This window comes from Periophthalmus magnuspinnatus, chromosome 13, assembly GCF_009829125.3.
Source record: "Periophthalmus magnuspinnatus isolate fPerMag1 chromosome 13, fPerMag1.2.pri, whole genome shotgun sequence".
Lineage (NCBI taxonomy): Eukaryota > Metazoa > Chordata > Actinopteri > Gobiiformes > Gobiidae > Periophthalmus > Periophthalmus magnuspinnatus.
In genome coordinates this window covers 16626242-16645588 of record NC_047138.1, presented here as the reverse complement: position 1 = coordinate 16645588, position 19347 = coordinate 16626242, and the positions used below count along the sequence as shown (strand labels likewise).

The 19347-nt window shown below is 39.0% G+C and overlaps 3 protein-coding genes across 14 annotated transcripts in view; all 3 read left to right on the top strand.

Annotated features, from left to right (window-relative positions):
• The window catches only part of sgcg (sarcoglycan, gamma), a 180934-nt gene that overhangs the window by 130782 nt on the left and 30805 nt on the right, over window positions 1-19347 (top strand). The window lies entirely within an intron of this gene.
• On the top strand, window positions 544-14530 carry sh3bgr (SH3 domain binding glutamate-rich protein). 11 transcript variants are annotated; one of them, XM_055226071.1, is made up of 9 exons: window positions 544-691; window positions 2172-2357; window positions 2900-2980; window positions 3156-3245; window positions 4963-5100; window positions 5806-5835; window positions 8694-8720; window positions 9977-10038; window positions 13953-13978. In XM_055226071.1, exons 1-8 carry the CDS (start codon window positions 647-649, stop codon window positions 9992-9994), a joined length of 615 nt encoding a protein of 204 aa, XP_055082046.1. In that variant the 5' UTR covers window positions 544-646; the 3' UTR covers window positions 9995-10038; window positions 13953-13978. The 11 variants fall into 11 exon arrangements, with proteins under 11 accessions (XP_055082046.1, XP_055082047.1, XP_055082045.1 ...); XM_055226072.1 differs by lacking the exon at window positions 8694-8720 and adding an exon at window positions 7122-7148; XM_055226070.1 differs by having other exon boundaries at window positions 4963-5115.
• Window positions 16893-19347, top strand: part of pcp4b (Purkinje cell protein 4b) — an 86302-nt gene continuing 83847 nt past the window's right edge. For both annotated transcript variants that reach the window (XM_055226068.1, XM_055226067.1), the window contains exons 1-2: window positions 16893-16921; window positions 17771-18082. In XM_055226068.1, the coding sequence (XP_055082043.1) occupies window positions 17785-18082 (298 nt within the window). In that variant the 5' untranslated portion in view covers window positions 16893-16921; window positions 17771-17784. The remainder of the gene's footprint in view (window positions 16922-17770; window positions 18083-19347) is intronic.

Genomic DNA, 19347 nt, shown 5'->3' with positions numbered 1-19347 from the left:
CTACTGACCTGAGTGTAATGTGATGGTAAAGCCATTTTGATTTTGCTTTGTAGTTGATGTTATTTATTCCTTTTGAGTATTGCTTTTAATAAAAAAATGAATTAACACATGAATGCTCTGCTTATTGTAGTCCTGTATCATCACTATTGGGTTTTACTGACATCGCGACTGAAATTCGAATTGTGTAGTATAACATTACTACAGTCAGAATATGATAAATCTTTTATGTAGCATACCATACTTTGCATGAGAATACTAATCAAGGCTGTGTAAATGTAGCAAATAACACCATCCAAACACCGCCGTTTCTCAGCCTGAAACTAAAGTCCAGAGCCTTCTCTGATCAGCGCTGTTTCTACCCATATATGAACTGGGCCAGGCCTGGAACCTCCTGTCGCCTGTGTCCCGAGCCGACAGACAGCTGAAGGTGCCAATCCGTGCGCCCGCTACAGAGCCACCAGGGACCAACCAACCGTGTCCTGATTGGTCTGTGGGGACAAAAATAGACTAAGGCCCTGCGTTTGTGTGTGCGTACGCGCGTTCACTGGGCTGTCTCAGCTCTGGTTGTGCTCTAATAATAGACGAGGCCGCCTGCTCCTTTAAGATCCCACTTGTTGCTCACAGTCTACGAAGCAAGCGCAACAAAATGGTTATCAAAGTATTTCTCGCCACTTCATCGGGATCCACAGCGGTAAGCGTGCGTAATTGTGTTTCAGATTGGGCATTAGTAGTTTAGGAAGTTCGAGTTGACGTGCCAAGGTGTAAAAGATCAGATCAACATTGGAAAACACTGGAATGATATTTGATGCTCATTTGTTGTTGAGTAGAAGTTATGTTGAATCAGTGTCCATGCTGAGTTTCTGAAAGTTGTATTACCCTTGTAGAACTTTTGAAAGGTCCCAAACTGAGCCTATATACTACACACCCTATATGTGACGCCTCGAAGGTTCCTTGAGATATTCGTACCCGTTTTCTTATTTTTCAGCATATTGTGGTGGATATTGAAGTTGTGTTTGTATTTTCTTACGCTACTACAGCCACCAAAAGCGTGATATTTTGTTGAGAGGTGTCATGGTGCTCTCTGGGTCACAGCCAGAGGGAGTCCTTTCATTTGTAAAGTGAATTAGGCGCAGTCTTCTCCTGACTGAGCTGATGTGGCTGCCAATTATAGACAGTAGGCCTTGCACAGTCCAACCTTTGCAAGATTGTGGAGCCTACTTGAATTGTAAAAGCAAAACGTAAAAACTGTCAACTGAACAAAAAGTTTTAGGAGTGAAGCTGCTCATCCAAGCTGCTTCAGTTCTCTTCTACAACTTTTTGTCCAGTTGACAGATTTAGCTTTTGGCTTTTACCATGGATCAGACCTGGACGACTGAGGGATTACACAGACGCCTATTTGAATTGTTTAAGGTGATAAATAATGGATCAAATCTATAGTCGGATCTCTTACTGTTCCTTTTTTGTGGCAAGACCTCTTGATTTTTGTCTGTGTAAAGTAGCCTAATAAAAAGTGTTTAGGTGTAGAAATGCAAGACAGTATTAAGATAATATTAAGGCCTGCTTATGAATGTGATTATGTCATTGATGGTAGTGGATTTGAAGCCACACTTGCAACATCAGGCTGCATCAGCGAAAGGTACTGGTAGGTCTGTCATGATAACATAGTTTGAAGTTTGATGTATTGCCTAAGTAAATATAGACGATAAATGTTAATATTAAAAGTAATTTATGCCACTGACAGAATAAACCACAAAAACTATTCTAAATCTACAACATTGTTAAAAAAAAAAGTGCTGAAATAAATAAATAGCAGAATTTAACAGTTTAGTACAGTACACACCTGCATCTGTAATGAGTCATGGAAGTTATTAATTCAACCTTTTACATCTTATCATATAGCCAAAAAATAACCAACAATTTCCCAGTAGTGCAAAGAAATTGTACACACGAGAAATATTGATCCCAAAATAATGTGTTCCAACTTTCATATATTGAACGATAAGACTATATAGTAATTATTGTGACAGGCCTAGTAATGGGATAATGTAATAATTTGAAATATAGTTGTTTGGTTTAGTCTGCATCAGTTGACACATGATTGTCCACACACCTCTTTAAGGTAAGCATGCCTATACATCAGTGATTTTTAAAGACGAGCATTGACATTACAGATCAAGAAAAAGCAGCAGGATGTGGTGGGCTTCTTGGAGGCTCTCCATGTGGACTACACTCCTCTGGACATCGCCTGTAATGAGCAGAACCGCATGTGGATGAGGCAGAATGTCCCAGAAGAGAAGAAACCCACCAATGGCATCCCTCTACCCCCTCAGATCTTCAATGATGACAGCTACTGTGGAGTGAGTGTGGCCAATACAACAGCACACATCTGTTGTCTTTAGATTTTGTTTGTAATGAAGCCAAGTAATGAAGTTGAATGAATGTTGTCACAATACTAAAATTTCAAACTTGATTTAGACTCGATAGACTCGATACTCAATACTGATTCTGATACCACAGTGATAATAAAAAACACTCTTTATTTAGACAGTAGTATGTGATTTTCAACATTAATCAATCGTAGTACTTTCTTTTATATTAACATGTGGTGTTAGAGCCATGTACGGTAATCCCAGACTCATCGAGGTACATGTGGACCAGTTTTGATACAGCTCAAGATCATTCTAAAGCTATTCAGGAAAGGTTCATTTCTGTCTGTGAATGTGATTTTTTTTTTTTTTGTATCGCTACTGTCAAATCAGTATTTAGTTTCAATACTAGTTTTAGTATCGATTAGTGTCTGATTTTCTTTACTTTTGCCAAGCCTATATTAAAAGTGGCATTTGCTGAATATGTATTAATGCGCATAATTACAACTGTTACTTTATAATTTCCTGGGCAGGATTACGAGACATTCTTCGATGCCAAAGAGGACAACACAGTGTATGCCTTCCTGGGGCTCCCACCTCCTCCTGGATCAAAGGTAAAACACTTTTTTCCTCTTTGAGAACAGCTGGATCTGTGTTTTACAGTGAAAGTGAGTACTGATCATTATTGGGAAATGTACTCTGTAATTTCTCACACTGATGATGTGCCAGTCCTGGACCTTTTATATGACCTTATAATTAGTTAATTTTGACCCAGTCTTCTTGACACAGGAAGCAGAACAAGAGAAGAAGGCTCACATAATGGAGAATGGGACTCATGCAGACTACAGTAATACAGACGGAGCTCCAGATGATTCAATAGTAACACTTTTCTTACTTTATTATTTCTCTTGCAGTTCATTTCCTGTTCCCCCTAACAGTTTCTCCTCATCTTTGTTTCATGTTTTTGCATGTTACCACAGTCACTTTTATAGCAGTAGAAATGTATTTCTATGTGTGTAGGTATAGTGATTAGTTGACCAGATTAATACACAGTGATATCAAAGCAACACTATGTAATCATTCAATTTCACTCTAGACACATTCATTATACTACATTGTAAGCATACATTTTGCTTCTAGTAACTGCTAACACATAACATTAGATCACCGCGTTACCTTTCTTTCTTTTAAAAATGCTATACTTGCCAAAAACAACATATTAACATGTGGAGCAAAGGGACGGGAGACTCATAAAACATGTTAAGACACTCCCCTTTCAGAGCGCTATTACATCAAAATTAACACAAATCCTGCTAATGAAACTACTGCACATCATCAGGTTTTAAAAAGTTGTAGTGTATTGTTTCGTATCATGTTTTTGTATATTTTTGGAGAATAGTCTTGTGGGGGCGTAGGCTTGTGGGTGGAGCATTGGACAGAATCTTACAGCTAAACAAAAGGAGGGTTTGAAAAGGGCCCAGGAGAGATTGCTAAAATACTGAAACATGCATAACTTCTTCAGGCATGCCTTTGATATGGGAACAATGTAACATGGTAGAAAAAAAAAAAAAAAAAATTACATAATATTCCATCTTTTCAAAAAATTACATAGTGTTGCTTTTTTAATTTTATGGTCATTGTGATAGATAGATGGATAGATAGATAGATAAATACTTTATTAATCCCCAGCCAGGGAAATTCACCTGTCCAGCAGCAAAACAGAGACACAACACAAATTGCACACAAATTGCACACAGTTATAAAATCACAAAGAATACAAAGATAAGAATACAAAGATAAGACAATAAAGTGCACCCAATCAGCAAGAGCTGTTATACAGTCTTATAGCAGCAGGAATGGCTGATCTACTGAACCTCTCAGTTCTACAGTGCAGCGAGAGAAGCCTGGTACTGTGGCTGCTTCTCTGAGCTGACACAGTCTCGTGCAGCGGGTTTCTGCTGTTGTTGAGGATGGTCTGCATCAGACTCCTCATCCTCTTCTCCACCAGCTCCCCTACAGAGTCCACCCTCCCACCCATCACTGACACACTTCCTGATTAGTTTATCAAGCCTGTTACGGTCCCGCACAGTAATGCTGTTTCCCCAGCACACCACTCCAAAAAACACAGCACTGGCTACAACAGAATGGTAAAAAGTATGCAGAGACTCATTACAGACATCAAAGGATTTAAGCTTCCTAAGAAAGAAGAGTCTGCGTTGTCCTGTTTTGTAAGCTGCAGTTGTGTGCGCTGACCAGTTCAGTTTGTTGTCAAGATGAACTCTGAGATATTTATAAGACTGGACAACCTCAATGCTCTCACCAGCAATTACAACTGGATGATGGGGAGGGAGTTTCGGTCTACGGAAGTCTACGGAAGTGATGATGCTGTGACTGATGCTGTGTAATTTTGCACCTTATCCTACTACAGTTCCTTAAAAATATGAAATCCGCTAAAACCATTCACTGCTGTTTCCACTGTCCTCTGCTACATAACCTTTACCCCCAATCCCTGTCATGCCGTTATGGGACTTATATGGCATCGATGTTTATGATTGTGTTTTGCTTACAACCTATTTTTTTTCCAAATGACGATAAGGAGGTGCCAGTGGAGGAGCGCAATGGAAAAGCCCACGGACAGGAGGAGCAGGCAGAGGATGGAGAGGCTGAGGAGGAGGAGGCAGCAGAAGGAGATGAAGAAAAGGTTGCAGAGGAAACAGAGGAACCGACAGAGGAGGTCACAGAGGACACAGTAATGCCACCCATCTCCATCCATCTTTCCTTCTGCCTCTTCCACCAAGTTTGAATGTGTCCCACCTCTCTAAAGCAGTTGTTCTTTGCCTCATCTAATTCTTCCACAACATTCCCAGTTTTCCTCCTTTTCTAGATTGATTTGCAACATTCCTCTTTTCCCGAACCACCTCTTTCTCCCCTTGGACATTAGATGTGCTAACGTCCCATACATTTTGCGTCTATGCATTATACTTATCCCATTTGGTATTAACGTTCATTAACATATCACCACTGTGTGTGTTTCTTCTTGAATAACCTTTTTCATATCCCACTGCATCACCTACATCTTCCACTGACTACTTGTTTGTTCATATGAACATACCTATCCTGCTTTATCTGAATCTCTAAATCTTCCTAAACTCTGTGCATTTTCACAAAGTAATACAACACATTTAATCAATAACAGTGTCTCTGCATTATACTTCTGTTGTATTTTGTATGTATATTTGATTTTCTATTCCTCATACATAAGAGACACCTTGACTGTTTACTAACATAAGCAACATTCCTCTCCTTTAGATCTCTTCCTGTAACCCATATGCTCTGTTTTATTAACACTTCTGGTTTGAAGGATCCCATACATGCTCCATATTTATGTTTTACATGTTTTCTTGTGCAGTTAGTAACACTTTCTTGTGCTTTCTTTCAGCAAGCTGCAGCAGATGAGGAGGAGGGACAGGTAAGCATCCAAATGAATATTTAGAATAAATTAATTATTCACATCTATATGATATGATTGCAATGTAACACCATTCACTTTAGATTAGTTTAGTTTGAACAATGCAAAAAAAACCATAAAATTCATAACATCTCATTGTCTCTCTTAACAGGAAGTAGAGGTAAGACCTGAGTGTTTACCCCAGCACATGCCCTGCACAAAACTATATGTCTGTGTGCCTACCTTAAACAGTTTAATGCTTCCACTTGTCTTATCAAAAATGTTAACATGCATTAGTGCAGTGGTTCCAAAGAGACAGGTTTGGACCAAACATGCTGGTCATGAGGAACATGCATGACATGCACGAGTTTTTTACATTACAAATTTTTTTAAATGATCATGTAAGTGGGCACAGTCAAACTGGTTAGGAACCACTGCTTTAGTGAATGTCGTCGGGTTCCTTTTTCCTTTCTTTCTTTCTTTCTTTCTTTTGGGTCATTTTTTTTACACTGTTTTTTTTTATTCATTTAATTACAGTTTTCAATTGCTTGGGTTGAAGTTTAACTTTATGCATCCTCCGTATTTTTTGTGAGCATACTAACCATATACATTTCTCTCTATAGATGCCACATGGGATTTTAAAACTCTTATTTCCACCTGTAGTTTGCACTGTTTAACTGTAGGTGGCCCTCTAACATGTGTGTGTGCCTCTTTCTTCACAAAGCAGCCCTTGTGATGGGAATGCATAGCACAGTATGTACCAAGTCACACCACAGTCGTTTACTGATGAATGATAACAGCAGTCTCTCAGACCCACTATAGTGCATAGATTAACACAGGCCATGTTGAGTGTCACATAAAACCATTCACATATCTGACTGTTCCTCCTGCACTTATATTACATCATGTGTGAGTTTGGCCTTTTCTCCATCTCTTGGTTTGCTCCCACAGGAGGAAGAGGAGTTGCATTCAGAGGTATCTGCGTGGCGGAAGTCTCCTGTGGTCTCCAGACCTATGGGTTTTGTGGTGCAGTCCTCAGTTTGGGCTGATCTATCTTTTCTTTCTGTTACTCTCTATACTTCAGTTTTACACCATGTCTTTCACATCCTCACATCACCACTCCTTCCTTCTCTCCTCGTCTTCCCTCCTCGCTAACAACCTCTCATTTGTTCCCAGTTCTGTTGCTGCCTCCTGACCTCTTCCACTATACTTTCTGTAATAACTCACCAGACAGTCTGTAGTGCATGTCTTTGCTGCGTGTTCTGCACCCTCACAGCTGGCTGACCTGCTCTCTGTCTGCCCCTCAGGAGGAAGATGAGCTGCAAGAGCTTGAGGTAGATTGTCCTGACCCAGTAATTTGAGTATTCTGTATCTTTCATTCTTTTACAGATTGCATTGGGTTTAGATACGCTGTAACTCTGCACCTGACAACGACACCACACACATTTCAGTAGTGCTTTATGTAGAAATACAGGCTGGTTGAGTAAGGAAATATCTAAGAGTCCTGCCAGGGCACATAGTTGTTTTACACCAGATCACTTGTATGAATATGTAAGTATGCATGATGGTTTGCCCAAAGTTTGTGTGTTCTTTATTTACAACTGACTTTTAGGTCAGCGTGAACAGTAAAATTTATTCATGAAGCCATACAATTCATTTTATAACATGCTATTGTACAGCATAATAATAATAGTATTTGTAGTTTTAATTTAGATGTGTTTTAACTGAGGCATATTAACAGTCCCTTTGATTTTCCACACATATTTTCACAGCAGGTCACTACATGGCCTACATAAAATGACAGTTATAGTTTTGCTAGTTTTGTTATCAGCATGTAGAACTACATGGCCTAAAAGCTAGAGGTCAGTCATTTTAGATGGTTGGCATCCCTGATTGCTGTTATATCTGATCAGATGTTTGATAACTTTTCACACAGTGTTACCAGTACAGTTTGATTTACTCTTACAAATTACAAATCAAAGTGAACAATATTTTATTTATTTGGGCAAAGAATAAAATTTAAAATATTAATTTAGTTGAAAGGCATAATTGAGGTTAACTAGCTATTTGTAAAATATTGTTTTCATAAGTTTGTGGTTTATAAAGTTTCAGAAATATTGATTTGAATAACATTGCTGGTCGTTTAGTTTAGTTTGAGATCCCATTAGAGGCTGAATAATCAGTCACTATTCAACTGGTATAGTCATTGGTTTCCACATAGCTGCTACATGGTACTCACTTTTTTCCCCTACTGAACTTTGTATATAAAGGTGTTTCTGATTACAAACGCCTGGCTGCAGGGGTGGAGTTTGAAATGTGGATACCTCACACTGTTCCTTAAACCCCCAGACCCCACCTGACCTTTCCCATCACTCTCTTCTTTAGTCCTTTAGGTACTGCCCAGTTTAACAGCTCTATCTGAAATGCAGTTGTGGACAGAGTTTAGGCGTTTAGTCACACTTTAAGATGGTGGACGGGACTCCACAAAGCATATGCAACATATGTACATATATACAAATACGACATTCTGAACTTGAAAACAGTGTGTGAAAAGTAAATGAACGCTATAGATATTGAAACATTCCACATACTGCCTGCTTTGCTTTGCCTTTTGCCTTGGTGTCCATCTGTGTGTCCATTTCTTTTACAGGAAGATGACCAAGGCAGCCAGGTAGTTTGTCACTTCTTCTCATCCTTCTCTTTCTCTATCTTGCATGTTCATTCTTTTCCACATAGACACACGGCCCGGTACACAGCATGACCATAGTAACTGTTTTTCTTATATATCAGCTGAATTCACCATGGTAACCGTTCCAGACACAAGCCTTCCTATATACCTATATAGATTTTGTCTTTACCTGATTATTTATTTTCTATAGGATGAAGAAGAAGCAGAAGTAGAAGAGGTGGGATGGCAGAATATGTTGAGCATGGTTTGAAATCACTGAAATCCCTGTTTGGACACTGGTTGCATGGCGATTTTATATTCATGTGTGTTATTCCTAAGCAGTTTGGGTCAAGTGGTCCTAGTATTTTGTTTTTAGTTGAAGTGGTCTGAGCATCTTGTAAAAATGTACTGTAGATTCTATTTGGAATATTTGCTGTTAAGAGCATTTATTTGTTGCAAGTTCATTTTAATATGGCCATGTGGGTTTTGCATTTGAATTATATATTTCTTCTTGTTCTTGCTGCCATAGCCACAAGTAAAGTTTGCCCTGCTTGTGTTATATGAGAATATATGGGACTTGATTTTGACTTTGAATGCAGAGAGCTGCAGTGAGCTGACAGACAAGGCACGAATGTAAAGGAAGCAAAACACCATGTGACGTACGCATAGTGAGATTATTACATAAAAGGACAAAACGGGGTTAACCATTTAAAGACGTTTTGTCTGTTTTTTTTTTTCAAAATGCCATGACATTTTAAAAGCTTTTATAAAAGTTTATTTAAAAAGCAAATGGAGGAGTTGCCAATAAGAAAACAGTTATCTCAAAGAAAAGTTTACAGTGTGTTTTCACTTGCAGTGTCTCACCTTAAACCAGGGCTCTCCAACCTGTAGCTCTCCATCCCATTTCAAATATCTCACCAGAGGATTTAGGAATTATAAATATGACACTGATACATAATTCAATTAAATTTGTTTCATTGCATGTCCATTATCATGATAAAAGTATGACTTAGATGTCTGTCTTTGCATACTGATAAATATTGTAGATAGGTTCATAAAAGGGATAGTTGTCTTCCTTTTATTGTTGGAAAAGTAGCTCACAGGGGGAAAAGGTTGGAGACCCCTGCCTTAAACCAATTAATTTTTATAACTTGTATTTTATATGAATTTGAGATAGACTTGAATCAGTAAACACTTAACGTCATCCTAGGACGTGCCTGAGTGAATCACTGGGACCACCGCTGCTCTCTTACTCACCAGCTGCTCCTCTTTCAGCTGACACGGCTTCCATTTTTAACTGTCCTCACAAATTCCTCTCACTTCCCTGCCACATAGCCTTCACTTTAGACCATAGTCATTATCAGAGGCATACGCTGTGAATGCAACCCCCTTAAAATGCATCTTCCCTCCATGTTTTCTTCCCCATTTTTGTATTTAATAAATACCGTAAAAATAACGTGCGAGATGTGTGAATTTGTTGTGTTGTTTTGGCAGGAGGAAGTGGCTGAGTAGTTCTGACCAGAAGGTGAATGGGATCTTGACTTACTACTGCCAAGGTAAAAAGATCACAAATGTTAAACTATAATTGTGGTCTAGATACATGTGTTCTTCAGTATGCAACCTATGCATGCCCCTCCACAGATCAGACTTGTCTTTGTGGAAATAGATAAGTTTAATGCCATACTGTGGAACCAGGCAAAGCAATAACATCTCCATGCTTGCAAATCCCAACCTGAAAAAAGGGACATCGTGCACCTATATTGGGATGCTGCCTTTTTCCTACCATACTGACCACCAACCCACATTGTAATGCTGGTACATCGTTTATCTTACTCCTTTTGGGAAAGTGATGTCGATAATAATAAAGCTAATCTTTGTAGTTTTAGCTTTAGTTCGTTTCTGATCTCAGTGTGCCCGGCCTGCCCCCCCACAGCTTCTGTCAGTCTGTGTTATGAGAAGCTGCTAAGTGATCCCCACATAATGGGGCGATTTGGGAGGCACAGGCAAAGCGGTGGTTGTGATGCTGGTTCTGCCACTTGACTCACTTTAGGGAGATATAGCTCACTGTGGATGAGTATGTGGATATGTGTGACCTAGTTTTGTCAGTTGTTTATTTGAGTGGCATAAAATAGAAATGAAAAATTATAACATTTGCAATTAGTTTGTTTAGAGAGCACATTTGAAATTCACCCTGGAACATTAAAGTTGGACCTGCATGATTGCAGAAAGTTAAAACTATACATACCGTACATTTTATCCCATACTATGCACATCCTTTTCCCGTAATGCGAGTGTTCCTCACTCTACTTCAAGCTCCTTCAGACAGACAGCCTCATCTGTTGCGCCAGATGAGGGGCTTTTAGGCAAAACAGCCGGGAAGAATGCCACGCTCAACAAACGCTGACAACACCTCAGTTTTGATTACTGTCTTATTTGCATGTTTGTTTGTTTCTTTCTTTCTTTCTTTATCTTTATACAGGGGAACCCAATGAGAGCACTTGGGCTCTCTTTTTCATTAAAATACAATATAACCAGTAAAACAAACAAAGCAAATAAGTACATAAGTCCATATAAAACATTAAAAACAGGTGCAGGTGTGAGTATAAAAGTTTGCTACCAGATTATTAAATTGCGACTGTGGCATCAACATATCCAGTTTTGCTTTTCCTGGGAATGTATTTCATTTTTGTGAAGCAAAACAGCTAAAAGCCCTCTTTCCCGTTTCAGTGACTACAATCTTGTAATGCTCAACTAAAAGGAGCAACTGATCCTTCATGCACCTATGAAAGGCTTCCAAAGTGGGTGCCTTAGCAAACTCATCTATCTCCACTTAAAATCCCGTAACTTACAATCAAACAAGGCATAAGCACAAGTAAAACAACCTATGGACAAAATAGCCTAGTACACCGAAAGACCTACTCTACCTGCCCAAAATGACATCACAAAAAAAGCTTTTACTACAACCAAAGTCATAACTTGCCCAATTATGGCATGATTGTGTAAGTGGCACAACCTTACTGCAAAAATCAAAGAAAAGGCAACTAAGAGCACGAAAATGATGAAAATTACATGTTAAGAGTTTTACATTTTTGAACAAGCCCCCATAAATATGTTATGACCCAAAAGCAGATCAAAACATATTTAATAAGAACACAGGAAACAAAGATAAGGGTTTGGTGCTTTATATTACGTTTTTCACTTTCTGTTTCTTCTTGATTTTAAAAATGTTGAAAAAAAAACCTTAACAAACCCTGTGCCCCCCCAAAAAAACTAAGTACCATGGGAAAAATACTATGGTGAGCAGGTCCAGTCCTATCCCGAAAAAACGAATGCAATGGTCAGATTTGTGGTAATGCAAGTCCACTCAGATTAAGGACAAATGTTTTTTAGTGTAATAAACACAACACAACAAAGAAAAAAATACTTACTGTGGCTTGAATATTTGAGGAAGGATTGAAATTTGAACTGCTAAACTAATACAAGAATCCCATGCCTAAACTACAGGGTTAGTATATTTCATACAGGATAAGCCATGTTTGTTATTTGAAGAGGTTATTTAATCGGTAAATTCACAAATGTTGAACCTGATAATTTTTATTAGTAAGTAGACCCTAAAACTCGCCATAAAATAAAAAAAAATCTTCATTTTAACAACATAAATTTTAGATGCCCCCATCTGTATTAAATATTATTGTAGAATGTTGTGATGTCATCTGAAACCACAGTCTTACATCTAACATTTAATGACTGTTTTTGCAGTTTTTGCTTATGTATGAATGGAGAGGTGTTGTCCCATAAATAATCATAATTAAGTTAAGTATTATGAATAACGTTTTTGATAATAGGCTGTATTTTAGTGCTATTAAACCAAACCATATATGATAGGATTGTATTATTATTATTATTATTATTATTATTATTATTATTATCATTAAGATATTAGTTTGAAGTAGCTTTTATGTGTTTTAGGGCTATTATAATCATTTGAACATTAATCACTTTTCACATATGCTGATATATTTCAGTTTAATTGTAGTTGTATTGCTCTGACCTTCCACTGGATGGCAGTGTAGCTTAATGCAGCGTGGACATTTATAACAGAAACATCCTTGTGTATGTTTAAATGTAACACAATTCATTCATGTGAGCAGATTAATTAAAATGATAAGGGTGCATTCAAGTTAGTGCTTTTCTGCAGCACTTTGACCCTTCTTTTCCGTCACCTTCACTTCTATTATCACAACATACAATTATTGTCTTTATGGGCTTTATCTGTAAATGGAAAACAGCATAAGGCTTGTTCTTATTACACTGCATATAAGCTTTATCAGTCAGGTTCACCTTGTATGTCCTTGTTCACTGTGTCTTGCATTCTGAAGCAGTGAGTAATAGCAGTAACCTTTTTATACCTTTGGCTTATTATTATTATTATTATTTTTTTTTTTTTCCAAAGCAGTTAGTACTTTTGCCGCCAAGGGATTTTTGTTGAATGCTGTGAACCCTCATTGGGAACCTGTACTGAAATATAGAATACATTAGTTGCATTCATCCTTCTGTCCTGGTTAGAATCTATGGTGTGATGGTTCTGATGTAGGTTTGGTTTGGTTCTGTTCTCATCCTGGTTTAGCCTTTATCTTGTCTTGATAAAAAACATGGGACATTTTCATTTCTGTAAAGAGACAACCTTTTAGGCCTTTCTATTCAAAGGGTACACCCAAGCTTGATTTGACAGATCAATATCGTACTTATTTTTAAAGGTACACTATGCAATGGGATGCTGTCTTTTGCCTATAGTAACATTACCATACTGACCACCATCCCACATTGTAAAGCTTTGTTTCTGATCTCATTGTGCCCGTCCAGCCCCCCCACAGCTTCTGTCAGTTTGCGTTATGATAAGCTGCTAAGTGATCCTCACATGATGGAGCAATTTGGGTGGCACAGGCAAAGCGGTGGTTGTGACGATGGTGGCGGCTGCTTCTGCCACGAGACTCACTTTAGGGAGATATGAATGTGTGTTAGCATTTGGACTTGTGTGACCTAGTTTTGTCAGTTGTTTATTTGAAGTGACATAAAATGAAAATATGCAAATCACATGTGAAATATATCAATAAAATACTATACTGCTTAAATAGAATAGAAGAGGTACTGTGTATTTGTGGGGGTTTAGTGATTTGTTTGCCTCCCTACAAAAAAGTCTGGGGTGTGTTTGTGACATTGTGTCTTTGAGCAAGACATTTCAATTTCTTCGCCTCCAGTAGAATCTACTCAGGTGTCTGAAAGAATGAAAGAGAGGGTGTTTGTGAGAGCAAGTGGGACACAACAGATGGTTAGCATACAATTATGACAATAATCCAGGTGTTGCTTTGATGTCACCAAAAGTGGATATACTTAAGCATCAGACTGATCAATCAATAATTATAGCAGCTCTACTTATTGTTATTTACAACTTTTCTGTGTTCCGTTTCAGGATCTGGTCACACCCCCCAAGCCCACTTACCCGACTGCCCATCCCTTTCCTGTTTGCTGGACCCACTGGCTACAGCTGATCAGGAGATGTGCGAATGTCCATTTGTGCCACTTTCGACTGCACTGTTGACTTAACTTTTATATTTTCTGTGAACATGCTGTATGTGCAGACTGGTGGCGTTGTCATTTAGTATTTTTTAATGTGCATTATTTTTTCAAAACACTGTCACATCTTTAACACATTATCTGATTTATATGGCAACCCTGAACTATATGCCTTAAATGGTCATCACTTCTCCAGCTAAATTAAACTATTATTAAGATTAACAGGCTCCACATAACACAAGTTCTATTGTGTACAAATGCCTTTCAGAACTAGACAATAATGACAAACAACACTTACACAGACGCTTCTCTTTTGTTTTGATGTTTACTTTTAAGTTGTGTAACATTATAGTACAACTACACCACTTGTAAAATGCTGCCAATAACACTAGAAAATGAATGCACTTTTTACATTGAGAAACATGATTACTAATTTGATGGGATCATTGAAATAAAGTAGACTGGTAACAAGAATGGTGTTATGTGATTTACCCTTACTTTTCCCTTACTGATCCCTAATGAAACAGAGAAGCATTAACATAACTATCAGTACTTTATACCTGATCTTGTCAGATCTCAGAAGCTAAGCAGGGTTGGGCTGGGTTAGTTCTTGGATGGGAGACCACTGGAAATACCAAGTGCCACAGTGGGGCAGCAGTGGCTAACAGAAACTGTTGTTTTGTCCTTAGGCAAGATTTTTCACCCACATTACATTGCATGTAAGTGGTTGGTGGTGGTCAGAGAGGCTGATGGCACAGAAGGACAATCTCACTTCTGTCAGTCTGCCCCTGGGCATCTGTGGCTACAATTGTAGCTTACCGCCACTGAGTATGGATTGAATGAGTGTAGTCTGGAGCACTTTGGGTGTCTTGAAAGCTGCTATATAGGTCCAGTGTATTATAATATAGCATCAGCTGCCCTGAAACTAACTGGTGAGGAGTGGCTGCTTTTCTGTGCCAATGGTCTCTTCAATCACCAAAATCAATTACACACTCATATATTTAAGATGGGAAAAGTCTCTGGCCAAAAGGACACCCTGACAATCTTAACTGGCATAATACTGGCAATAATCTCTGAATGTTTAGAATGCCCAGGTTAATTTACATGAAACCAAAATTGCTCCACAGAGTAACCTGGATGAGAAGAGGTCCCATTGTTTGTGTGGACTGACTCATGGGCTGTGTTTACATTGTGAGGCTGAGTTCCCAGCAACTTTGGTAATATTTAACATGAGATAGGATAGTTTTGGGTGACACAACCCAGAAGCACAAATCAAACACTGCTGCCATGGGAGGATCTTTAACCACTCTTTCAGTAGGACAATGCTGAGAGGTAAGCACTATGGGACACTTTTTATGTAGAAATTGATGTTTTTGTGCATTTTTATGATGTTTCAGGGGACTAATTTTGCATTTGTTGCTTGAAGTAAGGTTGCCCCAATCATATAAGTTATTAATAGCCTTCTAAAAGGGTCCATTTTGGATCAACAGTAGCTGACAAAACTATATAGTTCTGGCTAATATTTTTAAACCTCTGGTTGACCATATGCTTTTAATGCAATATAAAACAAAACAAAAAATGTGTACAGAGGAGTTTGTGAAGCTATGTGATATTATGGTGGTTGTTTGGTTGTTCATTTGTGAGGTGTGAGATGAAGGATTGTGGGAATTGTGGGTTAAGTTTAGATTATTTGTAGGTCAAGTTTAGATTATTATAATGTGAACGTACTGCAGACAGATTGCACTGGTTTTAAAAGGGTGATTTTATGCAGTTTACATTTTCAATTCAATTTCAATTCAATTCAATTCAATTCATTTATTTTTGTAACGCCCAAAATCACAACAACAGTTGTCTCGAAGGGCGTTCATGTTTTGGTTGATGGGGGAAACCGGAGTACCCGGAGGAAACCCATCCAGACACGGGGAGAAACATGAAAAACTCCACACAGAAAGGCCTGGTGACCCGGGGATCGAACCAACCTTCTTGCTGTGAGACATGAGTGATGCCACTCAGTCACCGTGCCGCCAAGACACAAAAAAAAAAAAAAACAGGAAAAATCAGACACAACAGGAAAAATCAGACACAACAGGAAAAATCAGACAACATAAGAAATCGGCCAGGCGAGGGGGAGGAAGACCAGACGAGGAGGAGGAGAGCCGGGCGAGGAGGAGGAGAGCCAGGCAAGGAGGAGGTCCAGCTGTCATCGGGGCATCTGAAAGAGATACACTCCACAGGGGGAGTGGGACAGGGGACAACATGTGAATAGCATTGCTGATGAGAAAATAGGACAAAGTAGAGGATAGTGCTCAGGTTGCCATACTTCCCCCAGCTAGTTACTCCTACTGCAGCTTATCTTATCCCGGGTTTTAATAACCCTAACTCCCTCACTAAGTAACCTGGTCATACGCTATACCGAAGAGGAAGGTTTTAAGCCTGGTCTTAAATACAGAGACTGTGGGGGCCTGTTTAACATCAGCAGGGAGTTGATTCCATAGCACAGGAGCTTGGTAACTGAATGCTCTCCCTCCCACTGTACTTTTGGACACTCTAGGAACCACTAATTGTCCTGCATTCTGAGAGCGGAGTGCTCTGTTTGGCTGGTACAGGACAATAGCATCTTGCAGATAGGATGGGGCCATACCGTTTAGGGTTTTGTATGTCAGGAGGAGGACTTTGAATTTGATTCTAAGCTCCACACTTTCTTCTTCTAACTAAATGTTTCTTTGTATCAGTCATGTTTAAGGAAAGTATTTTTTCTTCTTTTTGCAGGTCTTTCAAACACCTGTAGAAATGCAATGTTGAAACTGTTGAACTGTTGAAAAATGTCTCTTCTCCTGGCCCTCTTGCTGTACTGCACTTTCAGTGGTGAGTGTCTAGCAGCTCTGAACAAACATGTGAAAAGAGCCAGAGCAGGGATTGTTGTTTTACTGTGACATCCACTACTTCAAATTAAATAGCAGTATGCAACAGGCTAATTAGTTGGCTAATGTTGTATTATCAATTTGTAATGAATGCACTTCAAAATGGCAGGGTATCTTGTTTAATGTGAGCTCTAGCAAATGGTAAGGGAACTTCAGTGTCAGAGAGGTTCACCTTCCCTGTAGGGATATTACACTCTCATTAGCTTTATTACAAAAAATAGCTTCTCTCCTCTTAGCATGCAGCTTAGTTTAAATGGTAATTTCTGCAATAAATGGATTATATAACAGTATGGGCGCTTGTAGTTTTGGATGTAAAATTAGCATAGTGAAGACCCCCAGCTAAAAACACAAGCTGTTACTAAAGGATTTACAGTCAATTTTAAGTCAATTTTGCCAGTAGCCAGTATGTGGTGGCGGTGGCTGATTAAAGGAGCACTATGTAACCACCAGACTAAGTTACAGGTGAGATCTATGGAGAGGAGATCCCCGCCCACTCACATTAAATATGTTTTTCAAGGTATGTTTTAGCAATAAAATCCCCAGAAATTGACTAAATGGACTAAATGCTAGTTAAATGCTACTCTTTGGAACACTCCAGGGAAGGCCAAGCAATAACATCTATTTACAGACTAAAAGGTGTGCCCAGTCTGAAAAGCTAAATCTATAAGTGAAGACTGAGGAAAAAAGGATTTTCCACCTGAAAAGTTACATGTTGTGCCTTTAACTGTCAGATTTGAATTTCTTCTTTTTCTGATCTGCGCACACAGGTATGATACTAACTTATTTTTCATAGCAGGAGGAACTGAGATGATGCTGCAGCCTGAGACACTCACAGTCCTGAGCGGAGAGGAGGCCCGCTTCACCTGTACCACCAACCGTCCAGAGTGGGGCGCTATGGTCTGGCAGCTGAGTGGGAAAACAGTGCTGACCATCTCCCAACTGTACGGCCCAACGCCCTCCACAAACCCCAACATCACAGCTGAGAAGGTGTCCCAGGGAGAAGGGTGGAGTCTGATCCTGAAGAACACACAGAGGCACCACGAGGGAATGGTGACCTGTGACCTCCAGGAAGTAACCAAGAGGATGGCCCACCTCTATGTACAAGGTCAGCACACTTGCTAGGCCTTGGATTACGTTATTAACCTATTTGTTGCAATGTTGTCTTATGGTACTAGAAATGTCACTTATCAAAGGATTATGGTCTGTGTAGTTCCACTTGCTTTTGCCCATATTTTTGCGATGCATTTTTATTGTAACTTAAAGATCAACTATGTAATTTTTTTGTTGGAAGGGCCCCCACCTGGTTGTCTCCATTAAGATGTTTTTTTTTTTGTTTGTTTGTTTTTTTGCCTGAAATGTTCCACAGTATAACACTAAAGTTACTAAACAATCCTCCATTAAGAAAAAATATGACAAATAAATAAATAAATGAATGAATGAATGAATGAACAAATAAATAAATAAATAAGAGGCTCTCTAGCATCACCGGCTTGTCTCCATGGAGATACACAAGTTAAATACTAGTATTTCAGGCCAAGCGTCTCTATGGAAACAAGCACATGGCGGATCCCCCAACAGAAAAATTATATAGTGCACCTTTAATGAGACTCTTATTACCATGTTATTGATACCTGTTGTATACTGATATCAACACTATTAACGGTTACCATCAGCTTTTACCCTGATTAAAATGACTTCATAGACCTATTGATTTTGCATATAAATATTCTTAGGTTGATTTATTTAGAATTTATATCTAAAAGCTGTAAAAGTATAGGTCTAGGTCTTTGGGTTGTCCGAATACAGCTAAAAACATTTTTTTACGGAGGTGCAGTTTGCCATTAGGGAAGAGTGCAATGGTTCTCAGTTTTGATTGCTTCAATACTAACTTATTTTTTACTAAATTTCACAACATTTCCTAGCAATTCATGCACCAACGATTTTTAAACTAACTTTAATCGGTGACAATCCCACCCCATTCACCGCCTCACCTCCCAAAGTACACATCCTAATGAACTGCCCTTGATTTATGAGGTTGTGGTGGGCCGATCGATATGAGAAAAGTTTTTTGTGTTTTGGTCAAAGCTGCACCTTAGGGACCCGCGATGAGAAGCAAATCATTCCAATCTCTACGGGTGAGTGTTTGATGGCCGCGCTCAAATTCTTAATGACAGTAGGGGGTGTCTAGGGGGTCCAAATTGATCGGCCACTAGTTATAAATACCAGGTGCAAAGTGCTGGACTCCTCAGCGGTCACAGGAGGTTGGATTTACGGGCTGCAGTTGGCCCCTCCTTACCCTGGCTACACTTTGGGTCATCTCTGCGGAGTGGAGAGAAGATGGAGATAAGAATCAGCTGTGTCCTGCACTTC